The 16,445-nt window shown below is 66.9% G+C and overlaps 2 protein-coding genes across 8 annotated transcripts; one reads left to right on the top strand and one right to left on the bottom strand.

The window, feature by feature from the left end:
* The first annotated feature begins 164 nt into the window (after window positions 1–164).
* Window positions 165–9,090, top strand: FAM83H (family with sequence similarity 83 member H). 2 transcript variants are annotated; one of them, XM_072774809.1, is made up of 5 exons: window positions 165–308; window positions 3,027–3,488; window positions 4,347–4,511; window positions 4,584–4,708; window positions 4,889–9,090. In XM_072774809.1, the coding sequence occupies exons 2-5, from the start codon at window positions 3,042–3,044 to the stop codon at window positions 7,605–7,607; spliced, it is 3,456 nt and encodes a 1,151-aa protein (XP_072630910.1). In that variant the 5' UTR covers window positions 165–308; window positions 3,027–3,041; the 3' UTR covers window positions 7,608–9,090. The 2 variants fall into 2 exon arrangements, with proteins under 2 accessions (XP_072630910.1, XP_072630911.1); XM_072774810.1 differs by lacking the exon at window positions 165–308 and adding an exon at window positions 755–2,493.
* A 1,301-nt stretch (window positions 9,091–10,391) lies between these two features.
* MAPK15 (mitogen-activated protein kinase 15) lies at window positions 10,392–16,151 on the bottom strand. Of its 6 annotated transcripts, none has more exons than XM_072774811.1 (14): window positions 15,988–16,151; window positions 14,831–14,929; window positions 14,552–14,581; window positions 14,351–14,441; window positions 13,699–13,829; window positions 13,451–13,614; window positions 13,099–13,238; window positions 12,300–12,357; window positions 11,842–12,021; window positions 11,610–11,715; window positions 11,323–11,518; window positions 11,087–11,226; window positions 10,885–11,013; window positions 10,392–10,770 (listed from the first exon to the last, which is right to left on the bottom strand). In XM_072774811.1, exons 1-14 carry the CDS (start codon window positions 16,054–16,056, stop codon window positions 10,582–10,584), a joined length of 1,722 nt encoding a protein of 573 aa, XP_072630912.1. In that variant the 5' UTR covers window positions 16,057–16,151; the 3' UTR covers window positions 10,392–10,581. The 6 variants fall into 6 exon arrangements, with proteins under 6 accessions (XP_072630912.1, XP_072630914.1, XP_072630916.1 ...); XM_072774813.1 differs by having other exon boundaries at window positions 11,842–11,979; window positions 15,988–16,150; XM_072774815.1 differs by having other exon boundaries at window positions 11,842–11,886; window positions 15,988–16,150.
* Between the last annotated feature and the right edge of the window lie 294 nt (window positions 16,152–16,445).

Genomic DNA, 16,445 nt, shown 5'->3' with positions numbered 1-16,445 from the left:
GGGGGCGGCGGGGGCGGCGGGGCCGGGGGGGCGGGGGGCGGGGGCCCGGGGGCGGCGGGGCCGGGGGGCGGCGGGGGCGCGGGCGGCGGAATGCGGGCGCGCCGCGGGTGGGGCCGCCCCGCCCCCAGGTGCTGCCCGGGCAGGCCGGCGGCGGGAGCGGCGGGCGGGGCGGGGGCGGGCGCGTGAATCAGGCCGCGCGGCGGGCGGGCCGCGACAGGGAGTGGCTGCCGGACCGCCCGGACCGCGAGGCCGCTGGGCGGCGGTCGGCTCCTGCTGCCCCAGTCCCGAGACCCCGCGCACCTGGCCAGGTAGGGCCCCCTCCCCGGCTCGGGCGGGGCGGGGCGCGCGGGACGGGAGGCCGCGGCCGGGCCCGGGGGGTGGGGGGGGACGCCCGGCGCCCCTCGTGGCGGCCTCACCTGCGCGGCGCCCCGCACCTGGGCCGGGCGGGCGGGCGGGCGGGGGCCGCGGGGACCGCCGTGGACGCGAGCGCCCCCGCACGACGCGGCGCAGGGAGCCGACGGGGAAGGGGCCCGGGGTCGGGCCCGCCCGCGCCGAGCTGCCGGGCTTCCGCCCCCGCGGCCTAGTGGAGCCCGGGAGGGTGCTGGGCCCGGCCTGGACGCCTGCCCACCGCCCGGGGGTCCGGGCTGCCTGGACCGCGGTGGCCGAGGCGCGGCCCGTGTCCCGGCAGAGCGGGAGGCCGCGGGTGGGCGCGGGGCGCGCCGAGGACCTGGACTCCAGCCTCCCGCCCCAGCCTCCCCCGCCTCCCCCGCCCGGCCTCTCGCGTCCCGGACTCCCTGCGCGAACCTGCAGCACCTGTCCAGGCAGGGTCGCCTCGCCTGGTGCTTGACCCCGGGGCCTTCCCTCCTTCCCGGCCCTTAGAAAGCCCCCTTCTAGGAGCCGGAAGGAACCAAGCCTGAAGGTCCCTAGTTAGGGGCCCACTAGAGCCCCGAGGGCCCTGTAGGATATGTCAGGGGTCAGAGGTCAGCAGCAAAGAAGCAGATTCCTGCTGAGTCATTGGCCTGGGTGGGAGAAGTGCCCCTCCCTCCCTTGGGGCAGCCCTTTGGTAGGCAGGTGTGAGAAGGCTCTGTCCTTCCTGTCAGAGCTGGACCGTGGCCACTGTCCAGGTCACAGTGCAGGGCTGTGCCGCAGGGTCCTGGGGGACCACCTGCTGTGGGCTCTCAGGATGGGCACCCCCTTCCTGATGGTCCCGTCTGCTGAGGTGGCTCCTGGGCACCACGACTGCCCCACACCCCCAATGCCAGCAGCCGGGGCAGTTTTCATGGACTCCCCTTCCCAATGCCGAGCAGGGCACAGGATCCTTTCTGCTGTGGTTCCCAACGTGGGAAGCGCTCAGTCCCAAACGCAGTGAGCAGGATCGGCCACTGACCCCGCAGCCAGGTTCCTTGCTGTCTCCCCCCGTCCCCCCCCATGATGACCGGGTGCCTCGGGAGGCCCCGCTGCAGCCAGACCTGCTCCGCCTACCCAGCGTGGCCCGCCTCCGAGAACAGTGGGGGCATCCTGTGTGTGACTGGAGGTGGGGCGCTGATGGAGGAAGGGCGGAGCAGCTCTCCCACAGCGTCTCCCACCTCCACGGCCCATTCAGTCACTCCCCAGGGGCATTGGGCAGAAATGTCCCTCAGCTCGCCGAACGCAAAGCCCCATCCAGTTCTCAGCTGCCCCTGACTGGCCAGTCTGCAGCAACCAGCTGCCCCTGCAGAGCAGGGCGCACCAGGGGCGTGGCAGGACCAAATTCAGGGAACAGTGAGCTAGACAGGGTGCAAATCCAGCTCAGTTCCAGACCCGAGGAGCGGGTGGGGTGGGGTGGGCAGTGCCTGGGGCTCTCCCAGGGCAGGAGCAGGCCAGGTATCCGGGCAGCTCAGGGACTGTAGGTGGATGCTCCCTGGGAATCCAAGAGGCCCCCATGCGGCCTTCCAGAGCTAAAGGCAGCTCCTCCCAGCCGCTGGGAAGCAGGTGGACCCAGTAGGGCTTGGCGTCAGTGTGAAGTCGGGACAAGGGGAGAAAATGGGGAAGCACATTTGGAGCCCAGACTGAGGCTGGCAAAGGGTGCTGGCCTCCTCCCGAGTGCAGTGGGGACCAGGGCACGACCAGAGACTTGAGGACAGCACCACCGGCACAGGGCTGGGCTCAGCCGGGCAGCCGTTGCCCATATCTGCCGGGGGGGAGGAGGGTGGCTCGGGGAGGTTTTATCTAAGGTGACACGGCAGCAGCTAGGAAGGTGGAGGGATGGGCCAAGGGGAAGGGAGTGGTCCTGGTGCACAGGGACAAAGGGCAGGGGTCAGAGTATGGAGACTGAAGGCCGTGCATAGGTTGTGGGGCTCTGTGTGACCCCATAGGACGGGCGCAGGTATGGCCAGGGCTGTGGATTTAATGCTAAGTCTTGGGACAGAAGGAGTGACAAGTTTTGTAACCAAAGCTCATGAGGGGCCATGTATGGTATCAGGCGAATCCTGACGGCTGCATTTTACAGTGGAGGTAACGGGCCAGAGAGGGCCAGTGAGCGGCCCTGGGTCCCCCTTAGCCCCCTGGACTGCCGACACGCACAGCCAGGGAGCCACCTGACTTGCTCAGTACACACAATTTCATTCTGGGCCCACAAAAATGCATTAATGCCAAGATCAGAAGAAAGTAAATATAATAAAGAATCTCGTCTGGATTATATTTTCTTTATACCAATAATCTAAAAGAATTGGTTTTCTTCCTGTGGAGGAATAGGCCCATAAAGAAGTGCCTGGGTCATGGGGGCCACATGGTGCCCCCGAGCAGGGGCTTCGTGCAGCCAGCACCCCTGCCTGGAAACCAGGGTGCATGCACTGTTGAGGTCCCGGTGAGCGTAGGGGCCCAGCGGCACAGTCTGCATCCCCAGCTACGGGCACCTCAGGGTCCAGGCATGGCCTGCACTCCCCCGCCCTTTCTACACTGTGTCTACACCCAGCGGCGGGGAAGGGGGGGTCAGGAATGGGCCCTGTGCCCCTTCCCCAGTAATGTGTCTCCCTGCCCCTTCCCAGGCCCCTGGCCCCGACATGGCCCGCCGCTCCCAGAGCTCCTCGCAGGGGGACAACCCACTGGCACCTGGGTACCTGCCACCTCACTACAAAGAGTATTACCGCCTGGCAGTAGATGCCCTGGCCGAGGGAGGCCCGGAGGCCTACAGCCGCTTCCTGGCGTCTGAGGGGGCACCTGCCTTCCTGTGCCCTGAGGAGCTGGAGCACGTGAGCCGCCACTTGCGGCCCCCGCAGCATGTTGCTCGCGAGCCCCCTGATGGCAGCCCTCCCAACGTGGACATGGATGGCTCCTCAGGCACCTACTGGCCCATGAACTCAGACCAGGCGGTGCCCGAGCTTGACCTAGGCTGGCCCCTGACCTTCGGCTTCCAGGGCACCGAAGTTACTACACTGGTGCAGCCACCACCGCCCGACAGCCCCAGCATCAAGGATGAGGCTCGGAGGATGATCCGCTCTGCCCAGCAGGTGTGCTGTCGCGGGCTGGGTGGACAACGGGGGCAGCCCTCCGAGCAGGAGTGTGAGCAGGCGGGCGCGGGGAAAGAAAAATACCAGCGCTTACAGCTTGGGGGGCAGGGGTGAGCCCTGGGCCAGCTGGCCACACGTCTCCAGCTTTCAAGCTACAGCATGGGCTCCCTGGCAGCGCACTTTAGGGTCCCGGACTGTTTGGTGACTGCACGCTGCCCGGATTTGCGTGCCCTTGGCCGTGGCCAGTGCCCAGAAGCCCCAGGACTCTGGGGTGGCTGGGCCCCCCTCCTGGTTGGGGTGTATTGTTCAGAGGATTCTCTCCAGTCTCCTTTGACCCAACTGAGGGCTTCCCCCCACCAAGCAGGTGGCAGACAGCGAAGGGAGGCTGAGGCAGCAGGTCCAGGAGCCAAAGACCCGCAACTGCCGCCTGCACCCTCCGCAGCAGTCTCCTCTCAGGGGCAGAGCTAGAGCTTTGGCTCGGCTACCTGTAGGTTGGGGCCTGGGCGCTGCTATCTGTAGGGCCGACCTGGGCCCGGCTTCGCCATCTGAGGGCAGGGCCGTGTGAGGTGTGTCGCAGGCGCTTCATTTGCCTTGTGCCTTACCCAGTGGGAGGTAGGCCCTGTGCCTAGGGCTCCATCATGGGCCACCTGCCCGCCAGCAGCCCCAAACCCCCTCTGTAGGACTTTTCTCCGGACTCCCCCTCCCTGGCAGGGCCCCCTCTCCCCTGGGAGGGGCTAGGGGGTGATTTGCAGCATTTGTGGGTGATCCCGGGGCCTGTCCGGGCCCTGCGGGTACAGCTAAAGAATGGTGGGGACAGCAGAGGGGTCTGTCCTCTGTCCCTAACCCGCCCCCCTGCAGGTGGTGGCCGTGGTGATGGACATGTTCACCGACGTGGACCTGCTTGGTGAAGTGCTGGAGGCAGCCGCCCGCCGAGTCCCGGTCTACATCCTCCTGGATGAGATGAACGCCCAGCACTTCCTGGACATGGCTGACAAGTGCCGCGTCAACCTGCACCACGTGGATGTGAGTGCCGGGAGGGCGGGCAGGGGCGGTGGAGGGCTGCCCTGCGGAGACCTCACGCCTCTGCCTCCCCAGTTCCTGCGCGTGCGCACTGTGGCAGGCCCCACCTACTACTGCCGGACGGGGAAGTCCTTCAAGGGCCACGTGAAGGAGAAGTTTCTGCTGGTGGACTGCGCGGTGGTGATGAGCGGGAGCTACAGGTGCGCCCCGCGCGGTGGCCTCATGGCCCCTGCGGCTCCCCACCCGGGGTCCAGTGGCCCCGACACAGCACCCCCACCCCCACCCGGGTCCTTGAAGACTTGACACTTCAGAACCCCAGGGCCCTTCCGCGGAGCCCCGCCCCCGCCTCAACTCTGATGTTGACACTACCCGCCCCGCAGCTTCATGTGGTCCTTCGAGAAGATCCACCGCAGCCTGGCGCACGTGTTCCAGGGCGAGCTGGTCTCCAGCTTCGATGAGGAGTTCCGCATCCTGTTCGCGCAGTCCGAGCCTCTGGTGCCCTCAGCCGGGGCGCTGGCCCGCATGGACGCTTACACCCTGGCCCCGTACACGGGAGCGGGGCCCCTTATGGGTGCGCCGACCCCCTTCTCCTTCCCCAAACGGGCGCACCTCCTGTTCCCACCGCCTCGGGAGGAGGGCCTGGGATTCCCCTCTTTCCTCGACCCTGACCGCCACTTCCTGTCGGCCTTCCGCCGGGAGGAGCCCATGCGGATGCCCGGCGGAGCCCTGGAGCCGCACGCGGGGCTGCGGCCTCTGGCGCGGCGGCTGGACGCCGAGGCGGGCGCGGGGGGCGAGCTCGCCGGCCCGCGGGCCTTCTTCCAGGCCCGGCACCTGGAGATGGACGCCTTCAAGCGGCACAGCTTCGCAGCCGCCGACGGCTCGGGCGCCGTGGAGAACTTCGCGGCCGCTCGGCAGGTGTCGCGGCAGACGTTCCTCAGCCACGGCGACGACCTGCGCTTTCAGACCAGCCACTTCCAACGAGACCAGCTGTACCAGCAGCACTACCAGTGGGAGCCGCAGCTTGCGCCCGCGCGCCCGCAGGGCCTGTTCGAGAAGCTGCGTGCCGGCCGCCCGGGCTTCACCGAGCACGACGACTTGGCCCTGGGGCTCGGGCCGCGCTTCCCCGAGCTCGGCCCCGACGGACACCAGCGGCTGGACTACGTGCCGTCCAGCGCCTCACGCGAGGTGCGCCACGGCTCGGACCCCGCCCCGGGCCCCGCGCCCCGCGGCCTGGAGCCCAGCGGGGCCCTGCGCGCCAACCTGGGCCAGCGCTTCCCGTGCCAGGCGGCGGCGAGGCCGGGTCCCGAGGCGGCGCCCGACACGGAGCAGGAGCGCAGGGGCGGGCCCGAGGGGCGGGCGGGGCTGCGGCACTGGCGCCTCGCCTCCTACCTGAGCGGCTGCCATGGCGACGACGCGGGCGACGAGGGCCTGCCCGCGCCCATGGACGCCGAGGCATACGAGGACGACGTGCTGGGCTGCGCCGGCCGGCCAAGTCCCGGGGACCTGCTGCCCTCAGCCACCCGCGTGCCCGCGGCATTCCCGGCCAAGGGCCTGGAGCCCTGCTCCGGCCGCGGGGACAGCCCCGAGCGCGAGACGCTGGAGGAGGCAGGGCTGGCCAAGCAGGACTCCTTCCGCTCGCGCCTGAACCCGCTGATCCAGCGCAGCTCGCGCCTGCGCTCCTCCCTGATCTTCAGCGCCTCGCCGGCCGAGGGCGCGGGTGGGGCTCCAGCAGCCGCCACCGAGAGGGCGCAGCTGCTGCACAAGGAGCAGGCGGTCAGCGAGACGCTGGGGCCCGGGGGCGAGGGCACGCGCTCCGCCACTTCCACCAAGGTGGCCGAGCTCCTGGAGAAGTACAAGGGCCCCGCGCGAGATGCGGGAGCGGTGGGGGCCGCGGTCGCGGTCGCCAGCCACAGCAAGGCTGTTGTGTCCCAGGCGTGGCGGGAGGAGGTGGTGGCGCCGGGTGGGGGAAGCGAGCGCCGCAGCCTGGAGAGCTGCCTGCTGGACCTGCGCGACTCCTTTGCCCAGCGGCTGCACCAGGAGGCCGAGAGGCAGCCGGGGGCCGCCACGCTGACTGCCACGCAGCTGCTGGACACGCTGGGCCGCGGCGGCACCGACCGGCTGCCCTCCCGCTTCCTCTCCGCCCAGGGCCGCCCCGGTTCCCCACAAGGGCGGGACAGCCCCCCCCCAGAGGGGCCGCGCCAGGCACCTCACCCTGAGCCCAAGGGGAGCCCCGCCTCTGCCTACCCGGAGCGGAAAGGGAGCCCCACCTCGGCCTTCCCGGAGCGCCGGGCCAGCCCGGTGCCCCCCGTGCCCGAGCGCCGGGCCAGCCCAGTGCCCCCCGTGCCCGAGCGCCGGGCCAGCCTCACCCTTACCTTCGCCGAGGAGTCCGCCAAGACCGGCACCGCGGAGGAGTCGGCGGGCGGCCCCATGGAGGTGCTGCGCAAGGGCTCCCTGCGCCTCCGCCAGCTGCTGAGCCCCAAGGGGGAGCGGCGCGCAGAGGAAGACGGCGGCTTCCCGGCGCCGCAGGAGAACGGGCAGCCCGAGAGCCCCCGGCGGCCGTCGCTGGGCCGGGCCGACAGCACCGAGGCTGCTGCCGCTGCGGACGAGCGGGGCCCGCGGGCGCGCACGGCCTCTGCCACAGCCAACGCCTTGTACAGCAGCAACCTGCGGGATGACACGAAAGCCATTCTGGAGCAGATCAGCGCCCACGGCCAGAAACACCGCGCGGTCCCGGCCCCCGCCCCGGGCCTGGCTCACAGCAGCCCTGAACTGGGCCGATCCCCCACCGCTGGCGGCCTGGCCCCTGACATGTCCGACAAGGACAAATGCTCTGCCATCTTCCGCTCGGACAGTCTGGGGACGCAGGGGAGGCTGAGCCGCACCCTGCCCGCCAGCGCTGAGGACCGCGACCGGCTGCTGCGCCGCATGGAGAGTATGCGCAAGGAGAAGCGCGTCTACAGCCGCTTCGAGGTCTTCTGCAAAAAGGAAGAGGCCGGAGGCCCGGGGGCAGGGGAGGGCCCAGCAGAGGAGGACACCAGGGACAGCAAGGTGGGCAAGTTCATGCCCAAGATCCTGGGCACCTTCAAAAGCAAGAAGTGAGCCTCCTGGCCCCACAGCCCAGGCCCAGGTGCCTGCCTCACTGCCACCCACCGGGCGGGCACCTGCCTTCACACCAGGCAGCGGAACCGCTGAGCGCAGCCAGCTCGGCTCCACCTGGGGCTCAGCCAGGGGCTGGCCTGCCCTTTGCCCTGGCCTCTCCCCGCGGGGGCCCCAGCCCCTCACTGCCCCGCGCTGTACCCCGCTGGCTCCATCCCTCCCTGTGCCCTGAGCCTCCCCCTCCTGCACCTCTGCCTCCCCATTGCTTCTGGAGTCAAGTCCCCTGTAGCCCTTCACTCACCTCAGGGCCCATCTTTGTGCCTTAGGCCCCGTCTGTGGGGCCCCATGTCTCAGGGCTTCTGTATCTCAGGGCTCTTCTCTGCTCACTGCCTCCTGCCTCACTGCTGCCTCTCTCCTGCGTCCTGGCAGCCCCAGCCTCCCTCCCTGGGCCTCCACCTCTGCCTCCCGGCCCGGGTCTCCCCCTCCACCTCAGGTGCTCAGGCTCCCTTCCTGCCCTGCTGGCATCCCTCCTCTCTGCCTCCGGCACCCTCCTTAGTGGCCCAGCCTGTCACTGTGGGGAGGCAGAGCTGCTTGCAGGCCATCCAGGATGGAGTTGGGGTCAGACCCAAAGGTTGTTCATCTCAGGAAGCGCTGTCCCCTGGGCTCCTGGCAGAGGGATGGGGGGCCCCCTGAGACACTGCCCTGCCAGGAGAACTGAGGCAGACAGACCTGGCCGATTCCTGCAGGGCGCCAGCAAGCGGTGAGCCGCCAGGTTTTGCAGCACAATAAAACTGGGTCTGGATGGATACTGTGCCCCAGCCACGCTGGGGAAGGGCTGGACCAGACCGCTAGTACTTGAATAGGTGAGGGTGGGGTCGGCGTTGTGGTGCCTGGGCCCCCTCCCACCTCGCTTCAGTGCCCAGCAGGCCCTGACTCCACCCTCTTCTGGATCCTTCCCTCTTTGTCACCAACCTGTGAGATCTAATTCCGCCCCCCTGCCTACCTTTCCTGTATCTCTGTCACCTCTGGAGAGTGACTGATTTGGAATAACACAGTTTGACACCAAATGCTTAGGAAGGCCCTCATTCTAAGTGCTAACATTATGAAATTAGTATTTCTGCCAGTTTTGGTTTTTTTTTTTTTTTTTTTTTAAGTATAAGAAATTGCAGTCACTCAGGCTGGGAAGGGAAACAAGGCCACTGAGCAAAGGCAGCAGTTCTGACGACAGCTGGAGAAGGGAGTCAGGGAGGCTTGGGGATACTTTGATTCAGGTGGAAGGGCCACCGAGGAGCCAGATGTGCTGGAATGTTCCTTGGCCTCAATGTGCTTGCTGACCAGTTTGCTTTTGCGTGGCTTGGTGTGGCCTCGTTGCCCTGGGGGGCCCTTGCAGCCTGTCGGCACCCTCCACGTTGTGCTGAATAACACATCTCAAATGTGATCTCTGCACATTCTGGTGTTAACAATAAAACACAACAAAATATTCCAACACATTCCTAAACATATATATTAATCACCCATCTTGTTAAGTCTTGTGATCTCAGATTTCCCTCCAGACAGCACCACAAATCCTTGTGGGCTCCCCTCACACACACACACACACATCTGTCCTGCCAACTCCTCCAGCCAATCTAACCCAGAGACTCCTTCCACCTCAGCCCCTTCCCACGACCAGCTCCCTTTCACAGCCCAACGGAGTCCACGACTCTCCACTGGCACCAGCCCTCTGTGTAGACACACCTGGTGTCTCGCCTGGGGGCTGCCGCTCACCAAGCCCAGCAGACAGCTCCCACCTTTCCTGGCTCCTCCCCTGCACAGGGTGCCCCTCCGCCCCTCCTGGCCCCAATTCCCAAGGCTGGCTTCTGGGAGGGGGGCCTCCCTCTGCTTTGCTGGGTTGGGACATTCCTTCACACTCATCTGATGCCCTGTCCATCACCTGGCCCCTGGCAGCCCCGTTGTCTCCAAGCCAAGCCTGAGCCATACGGCCTGGCCTCCTTTCTTGGCCTCCCCCGAGTCCTGTTGTGCTTGTAGCCACGTGGTCCAGGCGCACCCTCTGGCCAGCTGTCCCTGCCCTTCCCACCTGTGCCTCCTGCAGCAGCAGGGAGCAGCAGCTTTCACAGGTGAGCGGAGCTCGGGCTCCTAAGCTGCCCAGCCCCCACCCCAGCACAGGCCACACCGTTTAGACGGTGACTCCGCCTGTGTTCCAGCCCCTGCCCCTCGTTAGGTGAGGTGGAAGCAGTCCTGGAGCCAGGAGACAGTTCTGTGTGCACTAGGCCCCTTGCATCTCTGGCTCCCACCCCCTGGGCCCACCCCCTGGACAAACCAGCTGCCAGTCATTTGGTGACAGTGGAGCTCCGCAAAGAGCACAATGACCACACTCAGGGGCTGTGCCCAAGGGCCGGCCCTGTCATCTCTTCCACCCTTACTCTGGGCCAGGGTTGCAAATGCTGTCATGTGATGGCATGCACCGAGGCAACAGGTGCACCCTGGGGACAGCCCTGTCCCTCTGATGGTGCTCTGGCACCAGGCCAACCTCCAGCATTTGTGCAGAGAGGACAGGAAGCTGGCCCCAAGGGGGACCCCAGGCCAGTCTCTGGTGCCGAGGGCTCAGAGGGAAAGCACAGGGCATTAGGCAGGCAGGAGCCACACAGCGGCAGCAGAAGGTGCCCCCAGAGCTTCTCATGGGCTCTGCACTGGACGGGGGTCCTCGGAAGGGGGTGGGCTCCAGGAAAGGAGTGGTGTGGCCTCAGAGCAAGTCCCTCACTGAGAAGAGAAGCTAGGCAGGCAAGCTGGGGATGGATCAGACTTTATTGGAGGGAGCGACTGGGGATGGGTGGGAAGCTCAACTCCCCCCCAGGAGGCCCGGACAAGCTCCAGGAATCCCAAGAATGCGGCCAGGCAAAAGGGGGCGAGGAGCACCGGGACCTAGGGGCAAATCCGGGGTTGCGCAGAAGAGCCGGGTGGGAGCTGGAAGGGCGGCCTAGGCGCGGGGCCCGGGGAGCAGGGGCAGGCGGCCCAGCGCCGAGCGGCAGACGGTCCCGTAGGCTTGAGAGTAGCCCCCGAGCGCCGCCCTGGCCGCGCCCTGAGCGCCCTGCGAGGCCGAGGCGCTGAACATCCTCCGGCCCGGCCGGGGCTCGCGCGGGGCATCCGCGGGGAGCGCGCGCGGGACCTGCGCACAGTGGGGGGGCGGGGCGTCAGGGGCGGGGCCGGGAGGGGAGGGGGCGGGGCCGGGAGGGAGGGAAGGACGCCTAGGAGCGGAGGGCCGGGATCTGGCCGCGCTCACCCGCCGCGCGCCGGCCGCCCTCTCCCCGCGGCGCGGGTGCCAGTCGCTCCGGATCAGGGCCTGGACGGTCACCTGGGCGGCGGTCTGCGAGGCCAGGGAGGGCGCCGCCCCCTTCCCGCTGGGCTCCACCTGGGAAGGGGCGCGTCACGGGGGGGCCGCCAGCCCGCGGGCAGCACCGGGGACACCCTCCCGGCCGACTTACCCACGAGGGCGCCGAGGGGGCCGCCGCCGCCCCCGCCGCCCCAGGGGGCTTGTCCCCTCTCCCGGGACCTCCTGGCGGCGGAGGCTGCAGCAGGGGGGCCGAGCTCTGCCGGGGAAGGTTCTTGGCTCCGCAGGCTTCGTCTGTGGAGCCGGAAGGTCAACCCCCGCGGTTAGCCGGGCGCTGCGGTCGTTGGTGGCTCCACCCAGCAGGGACAGGGGCCGTGAGGGATCACACACCGTGGGCGCCCTGGCGACCCGGGCTGCTCTGAGGTCTGCGTCCCGGCTTCTGTGCAGGCGAGCCCGGAGACAGCTGATGGATGGCCCTGGGTTTGAGCAGGTGCGCCCGGGGCCCACTGGGCTCTGTCCCCCGGGGGGTGCCCCCCAGGCCCTTCTCTCCGGGGACGCGGCCATCACCCCTGCGCTCCAGGATCATCTGCGGGAAGGAAGGCGGTGCTCAGAGGTGCACGGCGGGCGCGGTGTAGATGGTTCTGGGGTCGCCCCCAGGGTGGTCGGGGCCAGAGCACCTGATAGACGCGCCTGCGATACTCGGGGACGGAGAGCTGAACTCCCTCGAGCACTGGGAGCCGCACGGCCGAGTCCAGTGTCCACTCACGGGCCGGGCAGTGGAACCTTCGGGGAGCAGCCGGCGGCGGCGGTCAGGCGGGGCCTCTCGCACCAGCTCAGATCCGCCCCCCAACACCTGGCCCCCGCGGGGGAGGAGCTGGCCCTCGGGACCCCGCCCTCTCCCGCCCCTACCTCTGCACGTAGGGGTGCTGCAGGGCCTGGGCTGCGCTAAGCCGCCTGTTGGGGGCAAACACCAGGAGTCTCCCGAGGAGATCCAAGGCCTCCGGGGGCGTGTCCGGCGGCAGGAGAGTGTCCAGCGTGTGCCGTGGCCTGCGGGCGCCCGCGTACTGTCCCCTCTCCACGTCGGGGCCCCTCCCCACATCTACAGCTGTGGCAGCTGCGCGCTTCCAACCCCCGCGGCACCACTTAACTGTCCTCCCCGCTCAACACCCCCAGGCAGCCTGGGACGGTGGGGAGACCCCTGCACAGTGCCTGTGGGCCTCCCTGCCCCTCGAGCCTGCTGGCGACGCTGGGGACTCCTCATACCGCCCGCAACCCACTCGCTGAGGTTGAGACACCATCAGAAGACAGGGGCCCAGGTCTGGGCTGGCAGACTGGCCAGAGCCAGGCCCCTAAGCAGCCCCACTCACCGAGCCCCCAGGCAGGGCAGGATAGAGGCGCTGTAGCTTGAGCCAAGAGCCAGGAGGTCTGCAGGTGGGAGGATAGGAGGTGGAGTGTGAGCGGGAGGGCCTGGTCCCATGCATGCGGCAGCTGGGGAGCTGTGGGGCCAGTGGTTTCCTGCCCCGTGAGGCGCCCGTCTCCCTGCAGGGCTTCCGCTGTCTGCTCTAACTCCGAATATCTGTCCTCCTGCCCTACGCGTGCATGTGCGCACCTGCAATGTGCCTGCCCTTGCATGCTTCTACACTCCCACACCTACACTCCACCTCCTCCTCCATGGAAGAGCCCCTTGCCCTCCAACTAGGAAAGCAGGGGGGGGGGAGGGGACCACAGGGTTCCTCTCACCTGGTCCTTCCCCTCTCTTTGGCCCTGCTCCCTCCCACGGGGACTAGGAAGGACTCTGAGCCTACCTACCCCCACTGCTATCCTCCTCCATCCCTACCCCCAACTCCCCAACTTCCCAGCAAAGGTGCTAGACCTGCCCCTGCCATCCCTCAGCTCTTGTCCTGCTCTTGTCCTGACCCAGCTGGACCCTTGGTGGACACAGCTTGGTCCTCGAGGACCCATGGCCAGGCCCTCAAGGCTTGTAGCTGGGCCTACCATGGGCAGGGCCTGTCCTTTCCATCCTCCTGAGGCTCTGGACCCTTCCCCTCCTCCTCTTCCCCAGCCTCCTCCCTACCAGTCCTGGCCTGTCAGGTGCTGTCCCCCTACAGTTGTGTGCTCTGAACCTCGGGCTCCCCATGCCGACCAGAGTCCTGCACACATCCTCACCCTCCTTGGATGGTGGAGGGATGGTTTCCAGGATCAGCTCCAGCTGGTGGAGTGTGGATGTGCCAGGGAACAGGGGCCTCCCCCGAAGCATCTCCCCCAGGATGCAGCCCAGACTCCACATGTCCACCCCAGGGGTGTACCTGGGGAAGGAAGGGGTGGAGGTGTGGGCTGGGGGTGGGGGAGGGACCCAGGAGGCAGAAGTGGGGGGAGGAGGAGAGACATTCAAGGGGGCAGGGTCTGGGGTGCAGGGAGGGAGCCAGTGAGGACACCGGGGGGCCTTGGCTGGACAAGAGGATATGGGGGTGCTGGGGGAGGAGGTGAGGGCAGGGTTGGGGGAGGGTGATGCTGTTACCAGCTCGAGGACAGCAGCACCTCTGGAGCCCGGTACCAGCGCGTGGCCACGTAATCTGTCAGGGCCTGGCCCGCAGGCTCCTCAGGGAGGCTGCTGAGGGGGCGCGCAAGCCCAAAGTCGCAGAGCTTCACCACGCAGCTGGAGTCCAGGAGGATGTTGGACGGCTGCAGGAGAGGAGGCGCCGAGGCTGTCAGGGGTGTGTACACACAGTGGGAGGACAGGCCCTACTAATGGAGCATGGATGGCACCTTCTGGTCCCGGTGGATGACGCGTCCTGAGTGGATGTACTTGGTGGCCCGCAGAAGCTGGTAGAAGATGTAGCGCTTGTGGACGTCCCTCAGCAGCCTGCCCTTACAGATGACGGCGTTCAGGTCAGTGTCTACGGGAGTGGGCAGGTCAGTCTAGGGGGCCTGGGGAGAGTGGACAGGTCTGTCCCACTTTGGACCCTGGTAGGGGGGTCAGCCCTCCCATGGCTGCAGTCCCCAAGTCCCACTGGCTTGGCCACCCTCGAAGTCCTGTCCCTGGCCCCGTCCTGGGCACAGCCACTTCCCCATGGTTCCAGCAAGCTTCTCGGGGCCTGCTCACTGCCTTAGTTGGTACAACAATAACAGTCTGTGGGATTATTTTTAATGCTTTATTTCATGTTGCCATGTTTTATAAAATGGGTAGAAAAAGGGAAATACAGAGCCGCAAAAGGGGAGAAAGCAGGAGCCTGTGCAGGTGGGCTCAAGGTGGTCACTGGCAGGCCCAGGTGCAGATTCAGCCAGCTGCTTGTCCTTGTGCACTGAGAAACTGCCCTGGCTGAGAGCTGGACACTGGTGACCCGAGCGGCAGAGGGACATACAAAGAGAGACCAGCCACTGGAGGGTCCTGGACCAGACCAAGCAAGGTCTCACTCACCCATAGACTCAAACACCAGGTAAATGTCCCTGTCATTCTCCGCCCGGATCACGTCCAGGAGGCGGATGATGTTGGGATGGTCCCCAAGTTCCTAAGGAGAGAGCCAGGGGCTGTGTGCTTTGCTGGGCGAGGGTCTGGGCTTCCCCCCTTGTTTAGAGAAACCACACCTGGGAAAACGGTCAGATGGCCCTGGCCACTCACCTGGAGCAGCGTGATTTCCCGGAACGTTCTCTGGAATGAGATAGGAACATGAGTGTGGGTACGGACAAAGAAGGAAGTGCACTTCTTGAAAGGATCCATAGGGACTCATGTTCATCACCCATACCAGACCTTAGGGTCAGAGGGCAGGTGGTGCTCTGAGCAGAACCTGCTGTGAACGGGCTTCAAAATAACCCTGGAGCTTCCAGGCACCATGGCAGCAGGGATTCACCCCCACACCCCTGCCCCTGTCCCTCCCACACCTCTTCTCCACTCACTTACCTGGGCATCTGTCTTGTCTCTAAAGGCATCGAAGATTTTCTTGATGGCCACGACCTCTCCAGTCCTCCTATCCACTGCCTTCCACACAATGCCGTAGGCCTGTGAGGAGGGTGATCAGCTTGTTGGGCCAGGGCCAGCCTCCGGCCCGGCCTTCCCCTGCCCACCAGACTGCGCCTTCTGCCTGCTCTGGCTCCTGGGAGGGAATGAGGGTGTGGTGAGGGCCTGTGGCTCTGGGGGAGGTCCCTGCAGCTGAAGACAACCCCGGTGTCTTCCCCGGTGGAGGAGGATGGTGGGAAGCAAGGTCACAGATGGGAGATTCTGGGTGGGAGATAAAGCCTGTTCTGGGTACCTCTCCCCTCTCACATCCCCCATCCAGCCTGTCAGCAGATCCTGTTGGCTCCAGAATTTGTCAGAATCCAACCACTTGCTACCATCTTCACCTGGTCTGAGCCTCTACGGAGGAGGCAGGGTGAGTCTTGTAAAGTGGCATCAAAGGCTGCTACCACCCCTGTGTGCTGCCCAGTAAAAGCCCTTGCAGTTTCCCAAAACCGCAGGTGATCAGAGCCCTCCCCCGAGTCACTCCTATCCAGATCACACCAACTCTGCTGTTTCCCCACGGCCAGCAGGTCCTTGCCTCAGGGCCTTTGCACTTGCTGTCTGTGCTGTTTGGAACGTTCTTTCTCCCTCCCGCACTACACACCCACACAGTCACACACCTTCGCATACACCCTTAGACACAATCCCACATGCTCTCACACAGGGTTCTGGCTGTCACTGCATGCCGGTTTACCTGCCCAGGCTCTTCCTGGGCCAGGCTTAGGATCTACCCATCACCCTCAGCGACTGGACTGGGCGGGTCCGACCTCCTTAAGAGTGTCCTATAGGCACTAGGAGAGCCAGCTGGGAGTATGGGACCCTGGGTGAAAACTGGGGAGGGGATCTGTCCAGGGTCCCTCCGGCCTGAGACCGCTGTGGGCCCAGAGCCAGGCGAGGCTCCCTCGGAGTAGGCGTTGTTAGGACGCTGTTCCAGTAAACGGAGGCCCGAGGGGCTCGGTGGCTTGGCCAAGGCCACCGTCCAGTCCGTGGACCCCCGGCAGTGTCGGAACGAACAGACCTCGCACTGGACCTGCCCCCGCCCTGCAGGTGGCCGGGCTCACCCCCTTCCCCAGCCGCCGCTTGAGCAGGTATCGCTGGGCTACGTGGTCGTCCACCTCCGCGGCGCACATTCCGGGCTGGGCGCTGGGGCCTCCAGACGCCCGCAGCGCTGGAGCTGTTGAACCCGGTTGCCTTGGAGACTGCCCCCCTCCGTTGCGCTTGCGCGGTGCCGTGGTGGGGCGGAGGGTGCACCTCGAGCCCCACCCCCTCGCCCCGCCCCCGAGTGTCTCCCCTCCACCTCGCCCCAGTGGCGCCCCGCCCACTCGAGCCTGGCCCCGCCCCCAGTAGAGCCCCGCCCACTCGAGCCTGGCCCCGCCCCCGGCGGCGCCCCGCCTACTCCTACCCCGCCCCTGGGCGCCCGGGTCCCAGGCCTCCGGAGCCAGATTGTGGGTGACGCGCTCACCTCCGCGGGGCGCCCTTTCCCCCGCCCCTTACCGCCCCTCCCCCGCTCGGCCGAGGT

This window comes from Canis lupus, chromosome 14 (genome assembly GCF_048164855.1).
Source record: "Canis lupus baileyi chromosome 14, mCanLup2.hap1, whole genome shotgun sequence".
Classification (NCBI taxonomy): domain Eukaryota; kingdom Metazoa; phylum Chordata; class Mammalia; order Carnivora; family Canidae; genus Canis; species Canis lupus.
Note: the sequence above shows the minus strand (reverse complement) of the source record. Positions and strands in the feature narration are given on the sequence as shown.

Excerpts from the sequence above, each read along its gene's own strand:
- FAM83H (XM_072774809.1), top strand. The coding sequence starts at position 3,042 with ATGGCCCGCCGCTCCCAGAGCTCCTCGCAGGGGGACAACCCACTGGCA. Across the intron at positions 4,512-4,583 it reads TCAACCTGCACCACGTGGAT|TTCCTGCGCGTGCGCACTGT; the intron begins GTGAGTGCCGGG and ends CTGCCTCCCCAG. Across the intron at positions 4,709-4,888 it reads GTGATGAGCGGGAGCTACAG|CTTCATGTGGTCCTTCGAGA; the intron begins GTGCGCCCCGCG and ends CCCGCCCCGCAG.
- MAPK15 (XM_072774811.1), bottom strand. The coding sequence starts at position 16,056 with ATGTGCGCCGCGGAGGTGGACGACCACGTAGCCCAGCGATACCTGCTC. Across the intron at positions 14,442-14,551 it reads GGGAAATCACGCTGCTCCAG|GAACTTGGGGACCATCCCAA; the intron begins GTGAGTGGCCAG and ends CTCTCTCCTTAG. Across the intron at positions 11,014-11,086 it reads CCCCCTCGGCGCCCTCGTGG|GTGGAGCCCAGCGGGAAGGG; the intron begins GTAAGTCGGCCG and ends GCCCCTTCCCAG.